The sequence below is a fragment of the Rosa rugosa genome, chromosome 3, assembly GCF_958449725.1.
Source record: "Rosa rugosa chromosome 3, drRosRugo1.1, whole genome shotgun sequence".
Taxonomy (NCBI): domain Eukaryota; kingdom Viridiplantae; phylum Streptophyta; class Magnoliopsida; order Rosales; family Rosaceae; genus Rosa; species Rosa rugosa.
This window is the reverse complement of record NC_084822.1, coordinates 57,890,650-57,910,613: the sequence shown is the minus strand read 5'-3', so window position 1 is coordinate 57,910,613 and position 19,964 is coordinate 57,890,650. Positions and strand designations below refer to the sequence as shown.

The 19,964-nt window shown below is 38.4% G+C and overlaps 4 protein-coding genes across 4 annotated transcripts; 3 read left to right on the top strand and 1 right to left on the bottom strand.

Moving 5' to 3' along the window:
- Positions 1-453: 453 nt before the first annotated feature.
- Positions 454-2,857, top strand: LOC133739105 (pentatricopeptide repeat-containing protein At1g05670, mitochondrial-like). The gene has a single exon (XM_062166827.1). It carries the CDS (start codon positions 513-515, stop codon positions 2,172-2,174), a length of 1,662 nt encoding a protein of 553 aa, XP_062022811.1. The 5' UTR covers positions 454-512; the 3' UTR covers positions 2,175-2,857.
- A 2,492-nt stretch (positions 2,858-5,349) lies between these two features.
- LOC133736741 (PHD finger protein ALFIN-LIKE 4) lies at positions 5,350-8,167 on the top strand. The gene is made up of 5 exons (XM_062164337.1): positions 5,350-5,595; positions 5,681-5,713; positions 6,713-6,941; positions 7,213-7,345; positions 7,646-8,167. The coding sequence occupies exons 1-5, from the start codon at positions 5,499-5,501 to the stop codon at positions 7,913-7,915; spliced, it is 762 nt and encodes a 253-aa protein (XP_062020321.1). The 5' UTR covers positions 5,350-5,498; the 3' UTR covers positions 7,916-8,167.
- Positions 8,168-9,288: 1,121 nt separating this feature from the next.
- Positions 9,289-11,126, bottom strand: LOC133739112 (uncharacterized). Its single transcript, XM_062166833.1, has one exon. It carries the CDS (start codon positions 10,534-10,536, stop codon positions 9,484-9,486), a length of 1,053 nt encoding a protein of 350 aa, XP_062022817.1. The 5' UTR covers positions 10,537-11,126; the 3' UTR covers positions 9,289-9,483.
- Positions 11,127-13,119: 1,993 nt separating this feature from the next.
- LOC133739110 (ankyrin repeat-containing protein BDA1-like) lies at positions 13,120-19,044 on the top strand. Its single transcript, XM_062166832.1, has 2 exons — positions 13,120-13,698; positions 18,145-19,044. The coding sequence occupies exons 1-2, from the start codon at positions 13,120-13,122 to the stop codon at positions 18,934-18,936; spliced, it is 1,371 nt and encodes a 456-aa protein (XP_062022816.1). The 3' UTR covers positions 18,937-19,044.
- Positions 19,045-19,964: the final 920 nt, after the last annotated feature.

Genomic DNA, 19,964 nt, shown 5'->3' with positions numbered 1-19,964 from the left:
AGTTCCCGACTTGAATTATCAAGAAAAATTATATATCAAGTTTTGGACTACTGTATATATGTGATTTAAGACAATCTAAATCATTGTCATTGTTTTATGTAAATATTATTCGGTCTATGTATGCATATGATGGGATTTATTATGTAGGTACCGAAACATGTAATGATAAGTATACAAACTAATGAGTTGCCACACTAGCATCATTCACTACACAAAAACAGCACTCTATTTTGAATTACAAAAACAATTCATATTAGATAATTTCGAACACGTAAATAATTTATCTTCATATCTTGTAGAGGTTGTTTTAACTCTCAAAGTCTCAATGACACTCTTTGTTATTTTACAGTAGTAAATACTTATCACACATTCACTTGTAAAATTTTACCGTAGAATACGTCTTTTAAAAATAAATAAAAGCCATGCCAAACATGCATAGTAGCATAGCTGGGTTCGAGTTGGAAGTCTTCTTCTTCTTCTTCATCTTCATCTAGAGGTGTTTTCGGAAATCAATGGCTGCACCAGCTAGAGCCCTAAACCCATTTCACACGTCTACCAATCACTCTCAAGTGACCTTCATAACCTCCCTTCTGCAAACCCTAAACCCACAGACACCTAACCCCTCAAACCTCAGCTCAGCCCCTCTTAACCAGTTCTCACCTCACCTAAACCCAGCCCTAGTTGTCCAAGTCCTCCACAACCAGACCAATCCCTACCACGCCCTCTTCTTCTTCAAATGGGCATCAAACCCTGACCCCAATCCCAACAACTACTCCCACACCTTCAAATGCTACTCGGCCATCACTGACATCCTCCTCTCCCACTCCCTCTTCTCCTCCGCCTCGTCACTCCTCCAAGAATCCAATCACCTCTCTGATTTTCTGATCGGCAAGTTCATCACAGCTCACGGCCGCCGCGGCGGTGTGAGGGCCGCCATTGATTGGTTTCACAAGGCGAAAGTGATTGAGAATGGGAGGTGCTTGTTTTCTTACAATGCAATTCTGGGTGTGTTGGTTAGAGCACATAGGATTGGTTTAGCTGAGTCAATTTATGATCTGATTTTCAAGGAAGGTCTGGTGAAACCGGATGCGTCGACTTATACCATAATGATTAGAGGGTTTTGTAAAGTGGGTGAGATTGAGAATGCACAGAAGGTGTTCGATGAAATGACTTGTGAGCCGAATTTGATTACTTACAATACTATGATTCATGGGTTCTGCAAGAAGGGTGAGGTTGATAGTGCGAGGAGAGTTTTGGGTCAGATGATGGAGGGTAACGATTGCTTGCCTGATACGGTAACTTATACGACTTTGATTGATGGGTATAGTAAGAAAGGTGAGTTGGGCGAGGCAATGAAGTGTATGGATGAGATGGTGAAACAGGGTTGTGAGCCTAATGTGTTGACGTACAATGCGGTGATTCATGGTTTTTGTTTGAGTGGGAATGTTAATGAGGCAAAGAGGATGATGACGAGGATGAGGTTGAATGGTGTGAAGGATGATATAGCAACGCATACGAGTATATTGAAAGGGCTTTGCATTGCGGGGAAGGCTGATGAAGCTGTTGAGCATCTTAAAGAGATGGCCAGACTTGGGATGAAACTGGATGTGAAAGCATATGGAATTGTTGTCAATGAGTATTGTAAGATGAAAGAACCGGATGGAGCAATTTTGCTTTTAATGGAAATGAGAATGAGAGGCCTGAAGCCAAGTGTTTCGAGCTTTAATGCAGTGCTGAGTGTTCTTCTTGAAAATGGGGAGCTCGAAAGAGCCATTAATCTTGTAAAGCAAATGCCACAAATGGGTTGCTTTCCCAATTTCTTTTCATACAACTCAGTGATATTTAGTCTTTGTAATGTGAGAGGTAGAATGGGGGAAGTTGAAGGGCTTATCCATGACATGCTTCGAAATGGTCATGCCCTTGATGCCACGCTCTGTAGTTGCTTGGTCAAAGGTTATTGTGATGATGGTGATTTGAGAAGCGCAATGCAGGTTTTCTGTGACGCACTTGATCAGAGGTACATTATTAGTTTGGAGAGCTTTTCAGTTTTCGTCAAAGAGTTATGCGCCAAGGGGAAGGCTGTTGAGGCTGAGAGGATGTTTGAGGATATGTGTAAAAGATGCAGTGTGGTTCATATAGATATTTACAGAAAGGTGTTAGATGATTATTTGTGATTATGTGGGAAAAGAATGCAGGGTACATGATGTGACAAAAACGTACTCGAAGTTCTATAAGGCAATTGAGTGATGAGTGATTATGACGGATTCACTCTTCTCCAAGTTTTAGTCCCAAGTGCGCTTCTCTTTGATGCATCAAAATTGAGGAATCCTGTCTATATCATATACCTTGATTGCTTCTTTTGCTGTCATATAGCACGCTTGGCTTAGACATCTTTTATAACAGAGAAGGAGAATCTTTGCCTCTATGGATTTCCAAGCGAGCAGTGGGAAGTTAATTTGCCTGCAGAGGAGGTTCCTCCAGAGCTTCCAGAACCAACACTTGGCATCAACTTTGCCAGAGATGGGATGCAAAAGATGGAGTGGTTATGCTTGGTAGCTCTCTACAGTGATACATGGTTACTTTCTGTGACAATCCGCAATGGATATGATCCGTGTCCTGACTCCGAAAGAAACATGTGAGCCGTACCGACTGACCAGATTGTCACTGCGAGGAAACTGCATGGTGGCGAAGTTTTAGGAGTTCCGATCTTTCAATCAGTTACAGTTTGCACTTGAATGGTTTACCAATCAATATTACTTGTTGGTTGATGAAATATATTATAACTTGGTTTTAGTAGGACCTAAGAAGTATTATCTAGTCGCATAATATGTTTTCAGATCCTTGACTAGATCGTCTAATTGCACTTGACTATTCGTTGGATCTTGGAAGTAGCTCTGTTTTTTTTTTCCTTTCCAAACAAGAAACTAAAAACAAGATTCTCTAATACAAATGAAAGGTTTGAAATTAAAAGCTTTAAGGACATGGTAGGAAAGCCTATTTTCGCATATAATTCGTAAGTTGCTTAATATAAACCCATTTGAAATCCTATTAGAGACAATTATGCAATGTTTTCATCAAAGGAAACTCTTCCGATAGTAAATGAGAGCTTGTGAATTTAGGTCGTGTTTGGTTCGCGGAAAGTGAGTATCAGAAAAAGAAACTTGTTCCTTTCTTGCATTTGGGATGCAAAAGAAAATGAAATCTTTTCCTGAAGAAAGGGAAATAACTAAATAGGGGGGAAATTGAGTCCTTCCAAACTCCAAATGAATCACTTTCCCCCATTTTTTTCTTGCATTTATTACTCACAATATATTATTTTATTACATTATTTACAAACTTTTCAACAACTTTCCTTATGTTACCCAACATCGGAATAAAAAATTCTTGAGAAATTTCATTTCCCTTTTCATGGGAAAGACAAAGAAATTACTTTCTTTTCCGTGAACCAAAAGAGACCTTAACTCATTTCTTTCTAATAGGAAAGGAAATACTTCTTCTCAATTTGTCATGGGCAAGAATCTAAGAAAAGTAACAGTGTATATCGCTCCAATAATCCAATTTGCCCATTTTTAGAGCTGCGCCCATGACCAGCCTAATCATCCAACTCTAAGGCTGCGTTTAGTGAGCTTGACTAGATTAGATAAGTAGATGGGATTGGATTTTATTGTAATCAAATCTTGTAAGTGTTATGTGCAGTAGATTTCTAAAGGGATATTGAAAATATTTACATTATATATATATATATAAAACAGCCTCCTCTCCCTCGACGATTCCTCCAGTCACTTGCTCACCGTCGAGATCAGCAGCCCCGGTGCTGATCAGACCATCGGCAAAGACTGCTCCTGGAGCGCCTGCCAGCACTTTTGGTATATATATATATATATATATATATATATATATATATATATATATATATATATATACAAAACCGTTCGAGAGCGGACGTCCGCAACCCAGAAAAAGTGCGGACGTCGCTCCTCCGGCCTAGATCGAGCAGCGACGGCGGCGTTTCTGCTGCCGGACGGAACCAGGGCACGACGTGGAGCAGTTCAGAAGCGGCTGGAGTCGTCGACGAAGGGATCGACGTCGAGCTCGATGGGCTTCCATGGTTTCCGGCGAGCTCGCAGCACACCGCTGAGTTTCCGATCACCTTCACCTTCGCCACTTGCTCGAGGTCGTCCGGGATGTCCAGAGGGTGCGTCCGGCACCTGCAGCGCAGCGATCGCCGCCTTCCCAACGTCGGAGGAGCGACGTCCGCACTTTTTCTGGGTTGCGGACGTCCCCTCTCGATCCGGCCTCTATATATATATATAACAACCTCCTCTCCCTCGACCATTCCTCCAGTCACTTGCTCACCGTCGAGATCAGCAGCCTCGGTGCTGATCAGACCATCGGCAAAGACCGCTCCTGGAGCGCCTGCCAGCACTTTTGGCTATGGCTTCTCAAATTCCAACAAATCGCCGCCTCCTTCACCTCCGTCACCAATTCCTTCGTCGCCCTCATCCGCACCGCGAACTGCCTTGCCCGATTCGCCTGCCGACTAGGCCTCATTGCGGCTCTACCGAGTCATCAAGGGCTTTCTAATCTTCGTGCTCTTGTTGCTCTGCGTTGAGCTCATCGCCTACTTTAATGGCATTTCAGTCCGCCGAGGTCGTCGGAATAGTCTACGACAATTTGCTCCACGACAGAGTCAATTACCTAGCGCCGCCGCTGCAGACCTTCACCAACGTCTACATTGTGCTGTTATCAAGTAGATGAGGTCGAAGAGAGTATAGAGATAACTGCTTGGATTTGATTTATCTTAATAATTTTTCTTCTCCAACTTTAACAGATTCCCTACTTTATAGCAATCCCTAAAATCTCCATAATTCTTTCTTAAAGTTTTAGAGATTTCTATAAATTTAGGAAATTTTGTTTTCTCTTTCCTCACTATCCCTAAAATGGGGATAGTTATAGCGAATCTATTAGAGCAAAAGAGACTCATTTTTCCCTAAAATAGAGAAAAAACAAAATATGGAGAAACTGCTGTTACTCTTACTTTTTCAAGAGGATTTCTAATCAAGTTTGATTGAAAACAATATTTCCAGCCTACACTTAACTGGGCTTCCAAACATGACAACTTGCCTAATTGAAAATTTCTTTTTTTTATATCCATCCCTTATATCAGGGGCTCAGGGCAAACAAAGGCAGCCTAATTGTCAATTGCCAGCGTGGCAAGATGTCAGGGCTTTTGCTTTTTCAATCCAAGTAGCCTATCGATTGGGCCGAATCGAATCACACAGGTTTCTCTCGGACTCGTCTCCCTTTTATCAAATCCAGTTAATTAGTCCATTCATTCCCGATTCAAATCCGCACCCATCTCTCTCTCTCTCTGTCTATTGTCTCTCTCTCTCTCTCTCTCTCTCTCTCAGACTGAGAGGTCAAATATTTCCCAGTCTTTTCCCTCCTCTTTTTCTCAGTCTCCGTCTCTTCGTTAATCGCTCAACTGTCCCGACGCCATGGAAGTCGGCGCTGCGTACAATCCCCGGACGGTGGAGGAGGTCTTCAGAGACTTCAAAGGCCGCAGAGCCGGCTTGCTTAAGGCCCTCACCACCGGTAATTTTCTCCCAAATTTTACTGCTTTCTGTAAAATTCTGGAAATTTGAGTGTGAATTTACCTTGCTTTGTTTTGTGGTTGCAGATGTCGGCTTGTTTTTTCAGCAGTGCGACCCTGGTCAGGCTCTTCGTTTTCATTTTCTGCAGTGTTTGATTTTATTCCAGTCTTTTTTCTTTTTTTTTTGAGAAAAATATTCCAGTCGCTTCGGTTATGGAAATGTGTTTTTCACTTTTACGTAAGGATAAATTATTATTATTATTTTGGTGAATTCTGGTTGATGAGTTGTACCAAAAAAAAAAAAGGAAGAAGTTCTGGTGTATCTGACACATGTCTAAGAGATTCTTTCAATAATTCGTCAGATACAAAAAGGTGTTAATAATCTATTTTAACTTATATGATTTTTTTCTTTTACGGAGCCGTGCACTGAGCACAGAGCGAAATTATATGGTTTCTTTATACCTTAAATTTTAATTTTCATAAATTGAGGATTGCAATACCAAAGAAAAAAAAAAGTTTATAAATTGTAATTTTTGTTTGCATTAGACTTTTCATTTCTGTTAAATGTTTGAAGCTGCTAGGTTTCAAGGTCTGCCCTTTATTGTTGTTGACAGTTGCATTCCCGTTTTTGGTTACGTTAATAGAGATGAAGGAGTTGGTAGAGTTATAATTAGTGGCATTGGACCTTTATTTTGTGTCCCAGTCTTGGGTTATGTTTGACTATAGCTTCTATTTGTAAGACGGAGAGATTTTTGGTTTGTTACAAGCAAATTCCTTATGGATCGACTTCCTTGGATGCTATGCAATTTTTTTTTTCCTTCTTTGAACAATGCATTTATATATCTTAGTGCGTGAAGATGCGGATATCTTGAAGTTATATTAGATTCTATGTGTTCCATTCAAGTTTCAAGTATATCTTCGCTAGGATCAAGCTTTTTGAAACAAATTGGTTACTGTTGGCGTTTGCTATTTTTCTTTAAAGTCTTTTGCGTAATCTAGTTTGGTGAAAATTATATGTGAATGCATGTGTTTAATCCTAAGTGTGCTTCTTTTTTATGCATTAAGATTGAGTACCACTGTAATAGAACATGCAACTTAATTAAACATCTTTTATAACAGAGAAGGAGAATCTTTGCCTCTATGGATTTCCAACCGAGCAGTGGGAAGTTAATTTGCCTGCAGAGGAGGTTCCTCCAGAGCTTCCGGAGCCAGCACTTGGTATCAACTTTGCCAGAGATGGAATGCAAGAAAAAGACTGGTTATCCTTGGTTGCTGTCCACAGTGATGCATGGTTACTTGCAGTGGCCTTTTACTTCGGTGCTAGGTTTCAATTTGATAAGACTGATAGGTATGCATCTTTGTACCGTATCATCATCAGTGTGTGAATATCACAAGGATAATCATTATCCTTGGTCGTTAGTAAAGTTACTGTTCTGGGTTCCTAGATAGGGAGTGTACCCTTCAGTAGGGAATGTGGCCTTTCCTTTGGTCTCCCTAGAGTCTGCTAGCCATAACCTGAACTTTATTTTCTTGTGTGTTTTCTAGTTTCTTCCTGCTTCTCTTTGATATTTGGTTTCTCAAGTTCTGTTACCAATATATTGTTGGTTTCTGCTTTGCAGGAAACGCCTTTTTAATATGATAAATGAGCTTCCAACTATATTCGAGATTGTCACAGGGACAGCCAAGAAACAAGTAAAGGAGAGGTCAACAAATTCAAATCATGGCAGCAACAAACCTAAATCAAATTCGAAGGTCTGAAGAACTTAGTTTTCTAGTTTTTGAATCTCATAATGTAAATCAAATTATGAGTAGTTTGCTGTTGGCTAAATTATGGAAGCTAGTTCAAATTCAAAGGGTTCTGCTTAAATTTTGAAGTTCTGTTATGACATAGGATTAGGACATCCATGTGGAAACTGTTCATCACTCTTACATGTGTACAATGCAAAAATTACCCTTGACTGCATAGAAATACTCTGATGGTTATATTATCTTTGGTTGCTCAACTACCTGGGAACACGCTAACTAAATTTCATATTGGGTTGGCAAACGCAGAGAGGTTCTGAGTCTCAGGGAAAGTATGCAAAGGTAATGCAAGCAAGGGAAGACTATGAGGATGGCACAGAAGATGAAGATGAGGATGAGCATGGAGAGACACTATGTGGGGCTTGTGGAGAGAACTATGCATCCGATGAATTTTGGATTTGCTGCGATGTCTGTGAGAAGTGGTTCCACGGCAGGTGTGTGAAGATCACCCCAGCAAGGGCTGAGCATATTAAGCAGTACAAATGTCCGTCTTGCAGCAACAAGAGATCCCGGCCTTGATGGTTGCGGATGTGAGTGCTAATTGTCTAGTAGGTCAGATTTTCATATCTTGGTCTCATCCCTGCAGTTTAGAAAACTCGTCTGGGATATTGTTTAGGTTTCAAATACTCTTTAATTTCTCGTGTTAGGATATTTATCTTCGAGTTGGAAATCATTTCCCCTCTTGACATTGTGGGACTTGTTGTCTTTCTGCTTGAACTGAATGTAGCTCATTAGTGTTTATAAATGAATGGGTCCATTTTATCAGTCTCATCACCATCTTCTCTCTCATATGCAACTGTTAGATTTGATTTTGAGACGGTATAAGAACCCTTCTTTGAATGTTAGGTCAAAAATACTGAAGTAGATTTCGGGGTAATTCAATCCAGGAAACAATGTTACTCCTGGATTTTGATTTAGCTTTTTTTTTTTTTTTTTTTTTTTTGGCTTTTTGGTCTGAGGATTTTGATTTAACTTGAATCCTTACTCTGTTAAGAAAACTCAGGACCAATTGAGGGATTTGAGATTTTACTAGTAGGGTAGGGTACTTTTACCCCGGTACCAATAGAGATTTGAGAACTTTAGTGAATCACAGATCCACAGGTGTGATGGATCCATAGGTGGTCCTTTCAACTCTGCATTTTACTGTTCAGACAGAAACCAAGGATAAGGCTACTTGATTAGAGGGTCATGGCACATGTGAGACCAACTGTTTGGTATGCACGATGGTTGGTCCATAGATTTTTGGACCGCCTATAGATTTTGTTGCTAAACGGCCCCTGGTTTTGGAGATGTTGCCCCTTCTGTTTCGGGTATGCAGAGGAAGATGATGCCCTTTCGGTTACACTAAAATAACAAAAGCCTTCCCACGCCCATATGCCGTTTGTCTCTTTGTCATCAGTCATCACCAATTTCTAATTCCGTTTGAGAATCAAAACAGGTGCGTTCAATGAATAAATTAGCCAGAATTTTAAATGCAATTATTATTATGAATCGTAAGGGAGAGGAGTTATTAGATTGCAAATTGTTTACGTTGTGAACCTGTGTTCAACCGTTGATTTCCAACCCACCGGATTCCACTACTCAAAGTTGTGCAGAAAACAAACTCTTTTTTAATTTTCTGGATAATGGGCATCCCACAATAGTAAGGTAGTGACTTTAAGTGTCTTACATCAACCAGATTCCTTAAGAGCAAGAAGACAAGGAGACCCAAATATGCTTAGGAAAGCATGTAATCCAAAGTACATGCTTAAGGCTAACAATTTTCTCTTTATCCATTACTGAGCTTTTGCACTTTCCAGCTGACTACAAAAACCCAGATATTTCAGGCAATGACCTATTTGCCTTATTTGGAAAATTACCCAAAACCAGAAAATACTAGGACAAAAGATAGATGAAAGAGCAAGATGCAGGATACATAATAATTAGAGGCAGAAGAGGAAAGTCTAAAGAGTGCTACACTATACAAAATTTACATATCTGAGATGATGACTATAGCTAGGCAGGCCAATATAGCCAGGAAGGAAGAACGATTCGAAAAGATAAGGAAAGAAAACCCACTGCTTTCTGTGTTTTTCCAAATTGACTTCTCAGCTCCCTTGGTTCTTAGTCGACATCCGTTTGAGGAACTCATAGGTAGTGACCATGGTCGTGGCAGACATAGCCATTGAAGCCCACCTTGGCCCTAGTCCTCTGTAACAAGCACCAAACCCTCCTTCCCTAACCAAATTTCTCACAGTCTGCATTACTGTTAATGGTCTTCTATGACCATTTTCTTCTCCATCCAAAACTTGCATCCTTGTCTTGATGGTATCCAAAGGCATAGTAATCAAAGCAGAAACCCCACTAGCCATGCCTGCACTCAACCCCTGAACTGCCAACATTGACTTGCAATCAGGCTTTAGATTAGGCGACACATTGCCTAAGCCATTCTCATCTTTCTTGCACATGTAGCAACCAAAACCACCCCAAATGAGTCTGTGTGCCACAGAGTAAGATGCCCACCAAACCGCATTAGACGGTGCATAAGTTAATATTGAAATCCCAAATCCCCTGTACAATCCTCTCAACCCATCTGAACCTACAATTTTCCTAAACGCATCAAAACCATTCCTATACTGATATGAACATGTACTGGCACTGGGGATGGTGCTTTTGTTGCTGTAGCTGCAACCCTGAACCATTAGTCTCTGGCTCACAACATCAATTGGGGTCCAAACCAACTGCGCAGCCATAGCCGAACTCAACCCTGCAGCAGCATTAGCTATAGCCAATGCTGTAGTATCCGAAAAACCCAATTTCACAGTCACAGTCCCAACATTGCTCTTGGTAACTTCAAGAGCTGTCATGTAGAGAGCTCGAGCTGGAATTGTACCCATCAGAGAGGTCCCAAAACCTCGGTAAAACCCTCTAGGGCCCTCGTGCCGCATGATGGAATACGACATCTTGAAGCTAGAGATTTGAGCAGGGGAAACCTGCTGGCGAGTCTTTAAGACCACAATTGGATACAGAGCAGCTGAAACACCAGAAAACAAAGCAGCACCCAGAAAGAAAAACTTGGACTTGTCAAGCATATGCCAATCTATGTCTGCTGGGATATGAATTTCCGAAGCCGAATCGTCCTCGGCCGTGCTTAAGCTCATCTTATCCACCTTGAAAAATCAACTAAAGAACCAAACCCCTCTATTCCCAACTAGGGATTTCCACAAATAAATAATTAGTACAACTCCTCAACTAAGCTCAACAAATACAGGACATTAAGCAGAAAAGCTAAACAGAAATGAAGTAACAAAAAATTGGAACTTTACAGCTTACAAAGTGGGAGAAGATTGTTTCTAAATCCCAAAAGATGAAAAATTAGAGTTTTGATATGAAAAGTTTAGTAATTTGGATATGGGTTTTTCTGGGTATTGGTTTTTTTTTCTCTTGCGCAACCAGATTGGGGACGTTCGTACGTGGATCACCATAAATGGGTCGAACATTTCTGGAAGTAAAAAGACCAATGAATACCGTTCCTTCTTACCAGGAGAAGATCACCAGATCTCATCGTGTTCTTCTAGAGCTTCATCAGTAGAAGAATAAATCGACGGCGGAGATTGATCCAATCCCAGCAGGAAAAACCCTAGAGACTCTAGAGAGAGAGAGAGAGAGAGAGAGAGGAGTATATCACAGAAAGCGAAGTGGATTGAGCATAAGGATTAGTGAGAGGGAGGGGGATTGAGCTGTGAGAGGAGGACAAGATTTATGGAATTTTGTGAGGGTTTTGCGGATCCATCAAGTCGACACGTGTCGGTCATCATTTCGAGGTCTTTTCCAGATAACCGGTTTACTTTACTTTCTGTGTTTTTTATAGCAATATTTGTTTGTTTGACTGTTTGGTCTTTGCAAAATCTGTTCCTTAATTGGGGTTAGTAGAGATCTTTGGCGAACTAAAGACGTTGGCCCAATTTTTACAGGTTACGGAATGTCTACCTACATGGAATGAAGAAAATATAAAGTGTAATGAGTGCGGATTTGAATTGAAAAAATTATTATAAAAAATAAAAATAAATTTTTATTTATAATGAACCACAACAACATTCATTTTCTCATCTAGCCTAATGCTTAAAGAAGAGAAAACTCTCAACTTACTTTATGAAGAGAAAATTCTCAATTACTTTATGTTTGATAGCCACGTACATCTTTGAAATTCAATTATGGCTACGCCTTAACAAAGGTTTACATTGAAAATCAACCTAATATGTAATTGGATAGAAATAGCTATTGAATTAAACTGTTTTTTTTTTTTGGGCAATTATTAAACTGTCATCAATTACTGATAAAATAAAACACCTACATTCTTAAGGGCATCTCCAACAAAATACTTATTTTAAAAAAAAAAAAATTGAAATTTTAACTAGTTTTAGGCTAAGTTTGATCTCCAACAGACTAGCTAAACAAAAGCTAAATTTAGGTTTAGCTAAAAAACCTAACTATATTTAACTAGAGAGGAGAGATAATTTAACTAAAAGTTAAATATAACTTGAGATTTAGGTATTCTGCTGGAGCACAAGTGCACAACTCAATATTTAACTAGCTATATTCCAATTTTAGCTACTTTTAGCTATGAAGATAGCTTCACTGTTGGAGATGCTCTTAACATGCCAAATTATAAATTTGACCAATACCTAACTTTTTTTCCATTCTTGTTTTTGGATAATACGCAACTGCCCGACCTTTGTTAATACAACGTGCGTGCCATTCATTTGTACAAATAAATTTTCCAAGTTCAATACAACAAACCTTCAACTATTCATGCAGAGCTCGCACTTTCCTTTATTGGGCCAAGTCATATCATAATGCAGCCCAGAGCTACAAAGAAACCAACAAGGCTCTTGTTTGTGACCCAACTATTAGCACCTAACTAGAAGCCTATATATGAGAGTATTGACATATCAAAAACGAGTTACTAGCATTGTAATCGTGAGTTCGTGACCTACTAATTTCTCTGTGTCATTCTTGTGTTTGTGTAAAAATGAATTTGAATCTTGCTATTATGTTCGGAAAAGTGCCAATAGTGGTAGGGAATAAGATTAAGTCTAAATAGACGATAGTTTACAACCTCTCAAATAGGGATGGACTCGGTTCTAGCAAGTTGAAGTTTTGGTTGTAACTAAAATAAGCTGCTAAGAATGAAGAATCAACATGTTTTCGAGAAGAATTTTTTATGCGAGAACCAGATCTCCATGACCAAAGCTAGACATCCCCGGCCATTCATATCCACGGCCAAAATCAGATCATGTTTTCGGTTATGACTACCAGTCTTGACTAGCCAATCAAAGATAGAGCCGGACCTTAACTGAAGGTGCGGTTCGTGGCCGTTGTAAATGATAAAAAGATTTGTCAAGCACTCGGTAGCATCATATCAAATGTTATATTTTAGATGCATATATTTAGTTTTACTCTTATTCTTCAGATTTGTACAAGATTGATTGAGTGTTAGACTTCACATAATTAGTCATATAAAAGGTTTAATGAGTGATATACTATATACGGAGCTTGAAATGGTCATCTCATCAGATAGCCCCCTCCTAAGTAGTACACAGATTTAAGAATGCTGAACGCATAAAAAATTCTCGCCCATTTTCAAAGAAATTCCCTCTATTGTCAGCTACTAGGCTCCGGAAGCTGCTTAGTCTCTATATAAACCAAGTACGCAAGTCCTAATAGAACACGTACAATACACCATGGAAGGCATGGGAAACTTGCTTTATGAGGCAGCACTAGAAGGCAATCTGACAACCCTAACAGATTTGCTCAACCAAGATAGACTGGCCCTTGACAGGTTCGTCGTCGATAGTTTCTCCGAGACTCCTCTGCACGTAGCAGCCATGCTTGGCCACCTCGATTTCACGAAGGAGATTTTGCGCCGGAAACCTGAACTTGCACAAGAGCTGGATTTGAAACGATCCTCGCCTCTTCACTTGGCATCGGCAAAAGGGTATCTGGGAATAGTGAGAGAGCTGTTGAGGGTTAACCCTGAAATGTGCCATGCACGCGATCGAGATGGAAGAAACCCAATCCACCTTGCTGCCATGAAAGGCCGGGTTGGAGTGTTGAGGGATTTGGTCAGAGAGGCTCCTAGTGCTGCCAGGGCAACTGTGGACGAGGGAGGGACTGTGTTCCATTTATGCGTCAAACATAATCAGCTGGAGGCTATTAAGGTTCTGGTGGAGATTATGGATGATTACGATCAATTTGTGAATGCTAAGGATGATTATGGAATGACCATCTTGCACCTAGCAGTTGGTGACAAACAGATTGAGGTATGTAACTATATATGGTCTATGGCTGGTTGTAAAGTCAACGGTCAACCTATTGACAAGCAAGCTAGGTTAATTGCTCGTATATACATAAAGAAAAAGAAAAAAAAAACCGTTTAAGGCTGCACTACCTGTATGGCTGTATATAAGTATGTATTAATTTTTAAATATGATCTTCATCACTTATCATTATCATATGTTAATTAATTTGTTGGGTCGTTACGTATATTAATACGGTATTGTCTATGTATATGTATGTGTGTGTGTATATATATATATATATATATATATATATATATATATATATATATATATCTGTGTGCATCTCTTTATGACTGTATCTATGTATATGCAGAATTGCATAATTAAATTTTATTATATTGTGATTTTTTGTAAGCAGTGAGACTCTAATTAACTTAACCATATCCGTCATTAGGTACATATGAAGTTTTATCTAATTATTTGTAGAACAATTCTTAGGTTCACCCCTAGGGTGAATGAGCTCATTCACGCTCTTGCGATTAACGCATAATAACTTTATAATTTTCTAATCCAACCATTCATATTGTATAACGTAATATAAAGATTAGCTTTGTAAAAAATCAATCAAATTGAAGACCTTTTAGTTATTCATTTCTATGAAATACATGGACGGTTCATCATAGTAGTAGTAAGTCACTACTACAAAAAATGCCTTTAAAGACATTCGAAAAACGTCCTTGAAAACTTTAGATGACACGCTGAAAAAGCGTCATCTATCGAGTCATTGTAAGTCACTTATGAGGACGTTGGAAAAACGTCCTTAAATACCTACAAGGACGTTAGAAAAGTGTCCTTAAATCTCGAAAAAGTGTCATCTAATGTATACAAGGATGCTGAAAAAACGTCCTTAAATCTGAAAAAAAACGTCATTGTATCTATTACAGAACACAAAAAAAAAAGTCCTGGTATGAACAAAAAGTGTCCTTGAAAAGAGAAGAGGACATTTACTGAAATCTGTTACTCATAACAGTTAACTAAGCTACAATCAAAACCAACTAAATAATTCCTAATTACAGGTTGATATCCTATGTGATCTTAGATGACAGTAGAGGCACAAAACTTGCATGGTTTCATCATCTCCAATATCTTCATCCACTACCTGATAGATATAACAAAATGCCAAGCATTGAACATAAATCATAGGGCCAAGTTAATAAGACATCTCAAATATGCTACAATCCAATACACTGAAAAAGCGTCATCCACGCTTTAATTTGGGAAGATGTTAGTGGATCAGGTGACTCACCTTTGATAAAGTTTCAAGAAACTTGACAGGGAACAATTACCTGCACTTGAAAGGATTTTCAATAGTCAAAACAATAAGAGATAATGATGGTAAAGTTTGAAGTAAAATGCAATTATTCACATAGAAAAGTTCTTAGTTAGCGCATATGGTATGTTAGTAAACAAATAAAAACAAGATAAAAGACTCAAATGCAGTAAATACTACTAAAACCTAAGAAACTGAAACTTCAAAAACAATTCACTGCAATAAACTCCTTGAGTTGTAGTCTATTACTTGGAAAAAAAAAATGAAAAAGAAAACATGCATTGTAAGTCATTAAGTAGAGATCTGCAGATTGTTGGCAAATAGAGTAAGGAATAAACTGAAAGTATCAATATCCAAGTGCAAGCAAGAGTCTAATTCTTGATATCATCTATTTGATTCAAGTGACACGAAGGTTACATGCTATGAGAATGATACCTATTATGCAAATGGTCAAATATCATAACTTCCTAGGAAAACAATGTATACTGCAGTAGTAGCCAATTAATTCATCCAAAATTAAAGATGGTTTCATAAAGTATATACATTCATATAGGCACAAAAGCAAATCTAAGAACAACAAACAGGAACAATTTGAGTTTTACCTCCCAGCGATACAAGGACATTCAGTAAAAAAAAAAGTCTTAAAAAAAATTAGTGGGTGTCCCCAAGCCTCTTTTGTGTAGTATAGAAATCACTAGACAAAATATACCTGATCAATGGCCCTTCTTTTTTTTGTCTTTAGATTTCTGTCAAGCTACAGATCTTTCATTCCCTTGAGAGGATTCTGATCCAAGATGCAATTCAAAAATACAGAACCAATATTATCAGCATTTTTATTTGTCTCAATGAAAACCAAGCATTCTCACTCTCAAACAGAACTGGAGAACAACAAAATAATTGAACAACAGTGAACTTAAGTGCCTTCCCAATCCCAACAGATTTTGCTTCATGCCAATTTTACACCGAACATTTGAACATGTCAAATCTGTGTTCAACAAAATCAATTCTTAAACACAGATACATAAGTGGTAACTCAACAAAATCAATTCTTAAACACACAAGTATTAAGCTACTTGATGGTTGCACACTTACACTTGAAAACTGGTTCTAAAATTGCTTTAAAAGAGTACAAATCCATACTATATATTTTCAAGGTGATATCAAAGGCATCATCAATAAAGCATTACCCCACTTTGAACGAGATTAAAGTGATGCCCAAAATAAAAAGCATTATGATAAGGATCATCTAACATGTTATTGCTTTGAATGTAAAGTTTCACTTATGAAAGTGTAAAGTTTAACTGATAGCTGAATAGAATCATGTACTTTCTCAAAGCTCTGATTATGTGACTAGGATTAATTTCTGACATTAAGCATGAGCTATAACTTTGACCAATTGAAAAAGATCATAACTTGAAACATAGAGAGACGTACACACCAGAATTTCCCATGCTCTTTTACACCGTAACAAGATCAGAAGCACCAAGATGTGCAGTTGATCATATATGGCCTTCTCTATCTTTATATGCCTGACAATCAATAACAAACCAAATAAACAGAGGAAACCAACTCACAAAGAATCAAAAGGAGAAAGACCCATGAAGCAAAAATCAAAGCTTCGAACAATAGTGTTGGACACAAAAGAAGCAATTAGCCAAAGTTAGAAGCATAAGGGAATTTGTTAGTCACCTTCATGTTTCCTTTCCTTTCGATTCTGAACCAATATTTTGTGCTCAACCCACCACATATTGTCATCCCTCTCCACCCATCCAACTTTTCCTTCCAGATTTACAACAAGAACCATCTTAATTCGCTGACTTTTCACAAATTAAAAATGAGATCCCAATAGACAAACCAATATTGTTGCACTAAGTATAAACAAACCAAATGAGAAAACCCATCAACCCAAGTAAAAACCGAGCCTTTACTCGCTATCCAGAACCTAATTTCATTCAATGAGCCCTAACTTGAAGACCATAGCGAGCAAAATTTCAACAATAAGCCATAACTGGAAAACCCTAAACAGCAATATTCATCAAATTTTTCTCCTACATATAACGAATAGAGCCATAAGAAAATCAAAATGGTACCTGATTGTGTTATCGCTGGAGCTTCTCCATGGTCTCGCGTTGAAGCATGAGGACCGAGTTGTAATGGTCGATGGCTTCTTCCATGACGAGCTGATTCGGAAGCAGTGCTGAGATCTCTTCAATAACTTACTGCAAAGAAAAACCACAATCGCATCACGAATCACAATCCCTAATTCGAAAAAAAAGTTAGGTTAAATTGATATAGCAGAGTTGAAACTGATAGGAGGAATCGGGGATCCCCGATCGTGGATCTAGTCCTTACGATTCAGAGTTGAAACTGATAGGAGGAATTGGTGTAGTTAATCTGTCATGGTGAATATGGAGAAAGTAGGAAGACTGAAGAGAGAGAGGCTGAGAGCAGAAGGAGTCAAATGAGATGGGTGTTCTTTTTCCTTTTTTCCTCGCTGCTCACTTAGTGTGTTTTTAAGTTGAGCCAAACGTCCTTAAATGGTCATTAGGACGCTTAAAATAAAAAACGTCCTTATAACTTTTGCCCATGTGACCTCATATCCCATTTCTGTAGTAGTGAGTGTTGTTAGAACTATCCATTTGTTTGATTCAATTAGATAATTAAATGATTTCCGATTCGATTGATTTTTTACAGAGATGATCTTTAAATGATAATTTAAGATATAGACCGTTTGATTATAAATTTATTATTTTTACTTATGTTAATCCACAACGGGGGTGACCATCCATTTGTTTGATTCAATTAGATAATTAAATGATTTCCGATTCGATTGATTTTTTACAGAGATGATCTTTAAAGGATAATTTAAGATATAGACCGTTTGATTATAAATTTATTATTTTTACTTATGTTAATCGACAACGGGGGTGAATATGCTCATTCACCCTAGAGGTGAATATGCTCATTCACCCTAGGGGTGAACCTAAGAATTGTTCTTATTTGTAAATTTGTACGTAATAACTTTTAACGCTAGTAGTAAACCACGTACGTACATACCATATGTGAAGGTGTGACTCTTCATTGTTCTACTATGTAATGCTTGGTGAACTAAACATTCATGCATTTCAAACTTGCAGACAGTAAGGTTTTTGCTTATGTATGGTAGAGCAGAGGTGAATGCTGTAAATGCAAACGGCTTCACGGAACTTGACATTCTCACACAAAGTCGTAGAGATGTAAAAGATTTCGACATCTCAGAGTGCCTCCGAGGAGCTGGAGCCTTAAGAACTAGTCCACAGAGAAGCACCAACAGTAACCACATCATGATGAACTTGCTCTCACACAGAACTACTGAATATACAGGCGCTAATAATACACACAACTTGAGTAAGACCGGACAAGTGGAAAGGATTTCAAAGAGGAGAGACGCGTTGATGGTTGTAGCATCACTGATCGCAACCATGGCTTTTCAATCTGGGCTCAACCCTCCCGGTGGGCTTTGGCAAGACGACTCGCCGGATCACCAGGCAGGACAAGCAATCATGGCTTTCAAATACCCAACACAATACTCCTACTACCTCTCTATCAACACCATTGGTTTCATTGCCTCCCTAAGCATCATTTTGCTGCTGATCACACGGTTTCCTTTCCACCACAGATTTTTCATGTGGCTTTTAACAGCCATTATGAACTTGGCGATCACATCCATGGCTATTACTTACGCCGAATCGATTTTCATTTTCACGCCAAAAAGTCAGGAGAGCAGTGTAAACAAAGTGATCAAGTACGGTATAATTGCGTGGTCCTTCGTCGTGACCCTTCTGTTGCTGCTGCAAACCTTGCGTCTCCTAGAAATTCTGATTCAAAAGTTCGACAAGTTAATGCCGAAAAGAAGAGTACATACTGCCTTCACAGATAGTTTGCCCTAATTAATCACACCAGCAGTGCTTCTATCTTTCATTGAGTGATGAAGTTATAGTACGTTTATGCAGTTCCTCCATAATCAGGCTTTAATTTGTAAACATTGTACATATATATACCAGCTGCATTATGATGCTCTTGTATAATTCAGTGTAATATATATTCTACTATATCTAATATTTGGCACTTAACAGCTAAACCTTAATTCCTTCATGTTCTTTGTGTATGTGTATTAATGTATCCAAAACTCAGCTGTCATGACCTTGGGAATCATGGACTTGCTGCAGTTGCAGATGGTTTATTGGTTTTGCTTGTGTTGACTTTCCTTTGGTGCAGCTTGTGTTTAACTAATTTTTAGGTAATCAGGGAGCAACACAGTTTCTAGATGATGGTTGACTGACCTAATCAGGTCAGATTTGAAGGCGGAGGAGGTCCCTATCAAGAATAAGAATGGCAATATGTTAAGCCACCTTAACGTGTTAACGAGTTAACGGTAACGTTTCCTATAGTTTTCGAAAAAACGATTATTTACTTTATTTTTCAGTGAAAAATTAATTCACAAAGTCTCTAACTCTATACGACTAAACTGATAAAAAAAAAAAAGGAAAATGATTTGTGGCCTTAATGAGGCCTAAGATTTGTGGCCTCAATCTTAGGTGTCATGCTATGTCATCCACACACATCACCTATTTGTCAAATCATGCTATGTAATTCTTGATAAAAAGACCATCTTATCCTTCCAAAATCTAATGACTCTAAATTATTTTGGCTTTCTTTCATTTTTTTTTTCTTTTCATTACACTCATGCTTAGATTTAAACAACAATTTTTTTTTTCTTCAATCAAGACTTCAAGAGTACCAAAAATTTCATGTAATTCAGTTAATAGATTTGCACATACGTTCGATTAATAGATTTGCATAACACATGTATATGAATTCAACTTTTGTTGGGTTCCTGCAAATTTTGCAAAAATAATGTGAAAAATACATATTCATATGATTGTCTATATTATTTTGTTCATTGTTTTCTCTTTAT

Coding starts and splice junctions, on each gene's coding strand:
- LOC133739105 (XM_062166827.1), top strand. CDS start 513: ATGGCTGCACCAGCTAGAGCCCTAAACCCATTTCACACGTCTACCAAT.
- LOC133736741 (XM_062164337.1), top strand. CDS start 5,499: ATGGAAGTCGGCGCTGCGTACAATCCCCGGACGGTGGAGGAGGTCTTC. Junction 5,714..6,712: donor TTTTCAGCAGTGCGACCCTG/GTCAGGCTCTTC, acceptor CTTTTATAACAG/AGAAGGAGAATCTTTGCCTC. Junction 7,346..7,645: donor AACCTAAATCAAATTCGAAG/GTCTGAAGAACT, acceptor TGGCAAACGCAG/AGAGGTTCTGAGTCTCAGGG.
- LOC133739112 (XM_062166833.1), bottom strand. CDS start 10,536: ATGAGCTTAAGCACGGCCGAGGACGATTCGGCTTCGGAAATTCATATC.
- LOC133739110 (XM_062166832.1), top strand. CDS start 13,120: ATGGAAGGCATGGGAAACTTGCTTTATGAGGCAGCACTAGAAGGCAAT. Junction 13,699..18,144: donor TTGGTGACAAACAGATTGAG/GTATGTAACTAT, acceptor TCAAACTTGCAG/ACAGTAAGGTTTTTGCTTAT.